Source organism: Atta colombica, unplaced genomic scaffold (assembly GCF_001594045.1).
Source record: "Atta colombica isolate Treedump-2 unplaced genomic scaffold, Acol1.0 scaffold166, whole genome shotgun sequence".
In the NCBI taxonomy this organism is placed as follows: Eukaryota; Metazoa; Arthropoda; class Insecta; order Hymenoptera; family Formicidae; genus Atta; species Atta colombica.
Genome location: NW_017259257.1, coordinates 1,257,336 through 1,260,111, shown reverse-complemented (window position 1 = coordinate 1,260,111; position 2,776 = coordinate 1,257,336). Strand labels below are relative to the sequence as shown.

The following is a 2,776-nucleotide window of genomic DNA, read 5'->3' as shown; positions in this document are numbered from 1 at the left end:
CTTAATAAATAATTTAATTATAAATAAATTTATAATTCTAAAATTTTCTTATTCATAGAATTCCACGTAATGCACAACCCGCTGTTTATTGCACCGCGATAAAAAAAGGAAGTACAGATGATTGGGAATTCCTGTGGACTCAATATCTACAGGCGAATCTTCAAACAGAGAAAAAGATCATTATAAATGCACTCGGATGCTCGACAAATAAAACAGTGCTCCAAAAGTAAGTTTCCAAACATAAAGGATGCAACAACATAACTTACTTAAAAAAAAAAAATTTTGTTCATAAATATAATTTTAAAATGTTAATTTAATTTTGATTTCTTAAAATGCTCGAATATAATAATTTATTTTTAAAATTAGCTTGAAAGCTTAAAAATTATTTTTTAACTCTTGTTAGTAAACATATTTATGACAATAAAAGTAAATCTATGTCTTTTTGTTTTAATATTATAAAACTTGTAAAAATTATAACAGTCATAATAATTTTCCTAATTATTTTGATCCCCCCTCCCCTCCTGAGTGATTATATAATTACTTAATTTATGAACAATTTATTTAACAGTTACTTAGGAAAAGCTATTGAAAAATATAATCCTGCAAATGCCGCCATTCGTCGACAAGATGTTTCAGCGGTGTTTACTTCCGTGTACAGCGCAGGTCCAGTAGGAATAAATGCTACCATTGACTTTTTAACAACTAATATCAAAAAACTGCACCGATAGTAAGTTACCATTACAGCACTATCAATTGCAATTGTAGCAATAAAATTCTTACGCTTGTATATTTTTGTTACAGTTTTGGAAAGTGGGACAATATTGCAGATATATTTGCTAACATGGCATCGTATGTATCGAGCGAGGATCAATATAATCAGGTATAATTCAGGATTCTTATTTAATGAATTGAAAGTGACAGGACGAAAAAGAGAAATTTAATCAAAGATTTTTTTTTACATTAATTAAATTACTTGTCAGTATATTACAATATTAAAATATTCTACACAGCATTATATTGCTTATTATTATTATTATTATTATTTAATTATATAAAAGTACGACAGTTATGAATTAGATAATTTCGTTGAGTAATAGATTAAATAATAGTATAATAGTAATAAATAAATAATAGTAAGTATAATAGTAATAATAATATAATAATAGTAATAATAATTCTTAATAAATAATAGTAATATATTCTTTTTTTCTAGATGATACACTTTATTGAACATAATATACATCAGTATCCTCCAATCATCAGATCGAGATTAGTTTCTGCTCTTAATATTGTGGAAACTAACTTATTCTGGTTCCGAAATAACAGTAATAAAGTTAGGGAATTAATAATCGGTTCGGAATCTGGAAATAATCCTAGAAGTAGTTCTACCAGGTTAGAATCATTGAACGTCATTCTTATGACTGTTATTGTTTTAATATCATACTTTTTAAATTATTACTAAATAATTAAATTGAACAGAAGACAAAGATTGCTCTTTAGAATTTTTATCACGCAATAAAAAAATGTATTCTTAATCTATGTTTTTTATTTATGATTTGATTGTTTTAAATCTAAGAATAGTGAAGTTATATTTTATTTATATAATATTTTAATGTATTTAATGCAAAAAAATTGTTAACCAAGTTTTGTAATTAAGTGAATAAATATAAAATAATAGAAAATAAAAATAACAATGATGTACTATTTATTAAAAGATTTAATATTACAAAGTACAATCCATATAAAGAAAAGATTTCTTTGAATCAAACAAATGTTTATGCTTTGGAATAGTCCAACTAAATGGATGTTTAAATTAAGAATGTTATTACTTTCATTAAAACTAAATTTTTTTGACTAAATAAAATATGTTTCATTTAAAATTAAATTTGTTTCAATGAAACAAATATAAATAGAATTCTCGAGTTTAAACACATTTTTTTCTCTGTGCAATTGACAACTTTAACTTATGATAAAATTCAATTATAAAAATTGTTTATACAAATGAATAATATACACTCTTTAATATATATGCTTTTGTTTTCTTCGTATTAACATAGATGAATGTAACGCACGAAAGACATCACGAAATTATTTTTTTAATCAGCTAAGAAATTTGATTAATTTGAATTATACATTATTTTAGATTTTTAAATTGCTACATTCCACAGCAGATATTGATTATGTGTATAAAATACATTATGAGTTCTCAGTATAATTATATATCACTCACAAGTTCTTTCGTTGTACTTTATTTTAAATTAATATTGTATATTTATTAAGTCAAATATTTTTTAAGTCGAAAATCGAATTAAAAATAAATTTATATAAATCAAACACAATCTTTCGCATTGATTCTCAAAATTGTTCTAATTATAAGCATTGTGATGATTTTACTCTTTTGGTCTATCGTCTTTCTTTTTTTGATTGTAGCGTCTCATTAGTACAAATTAATCGTCATAAGACAAAAATTTGTACCTGGCAAATATTGTGATCGTTTGCGTAAATGTACTTAACAATAATTATACAGAAAGATCTGGCGATATATTGTTTATGTAGAGTCTATTTTTATATTTAATATTCTAAGAATACGTCTATCGATTATACAATATTTTTCTGTAACCAAATATAAATCTCCATATGATGCTTATTAAACCATCTTATATTAGATTCCGCATTCTCTATTACTTGATGCAGGGTTCTTGTCGCGTTATTAAATTCATTCAGATGTTCTTTTACAAAGTTTATCAGCTAGAAAAATATAAAAAATAATATAAAA

The 2,776-nt window shown here is 23.9% G+C and overlaps 2 protein-coding genes across 2 annotated transcripts in view; one reads left to right on the top strand and one right to left on the bottom strand.

Annotated features, from left to right (window-relative positions):
* Window positions 1-1,479, top strand: part of LOC108686192 — a 41,489-nt gene extending 40,010 nt beyond the window's left edge. Inside the window, 4 exon segments of the mRNA XM_018191344.1 lie at window positions 59-226; window positions 569-727; window positions 802-880; window positions 1,214-1,479. Coding sequence (XP_018046833.1) covers window positions 59-226; window positions 569-727; window positions 802-880; window positions 1,214-1,462 — 655 coding nt within the window. The 3' untranslated portion in view covers window positions 1,463-1,479.
* Window positions 1,480-2,341: 862 nt separating this feature from the next.
* Window positions 2,342-2,776, bottom strand: part of LOC108686185 (aminopeptidase Ey-like) — an 8,998-nt gene continuing 8,563 nt past the window's right edge. The window contains exon 14 of the mRNA XM_018191329.1: window positions 2,342-2,748. Within this exon, the coding sequence (XP_018046818.1) occupies window positions 2,599-2,748 (150 nt within the window). The 3' untranslated portion in view covers window positions 2,342-2,598. The remainder of the gene's footprint in view (window positions 2,749-2,776) is intronic.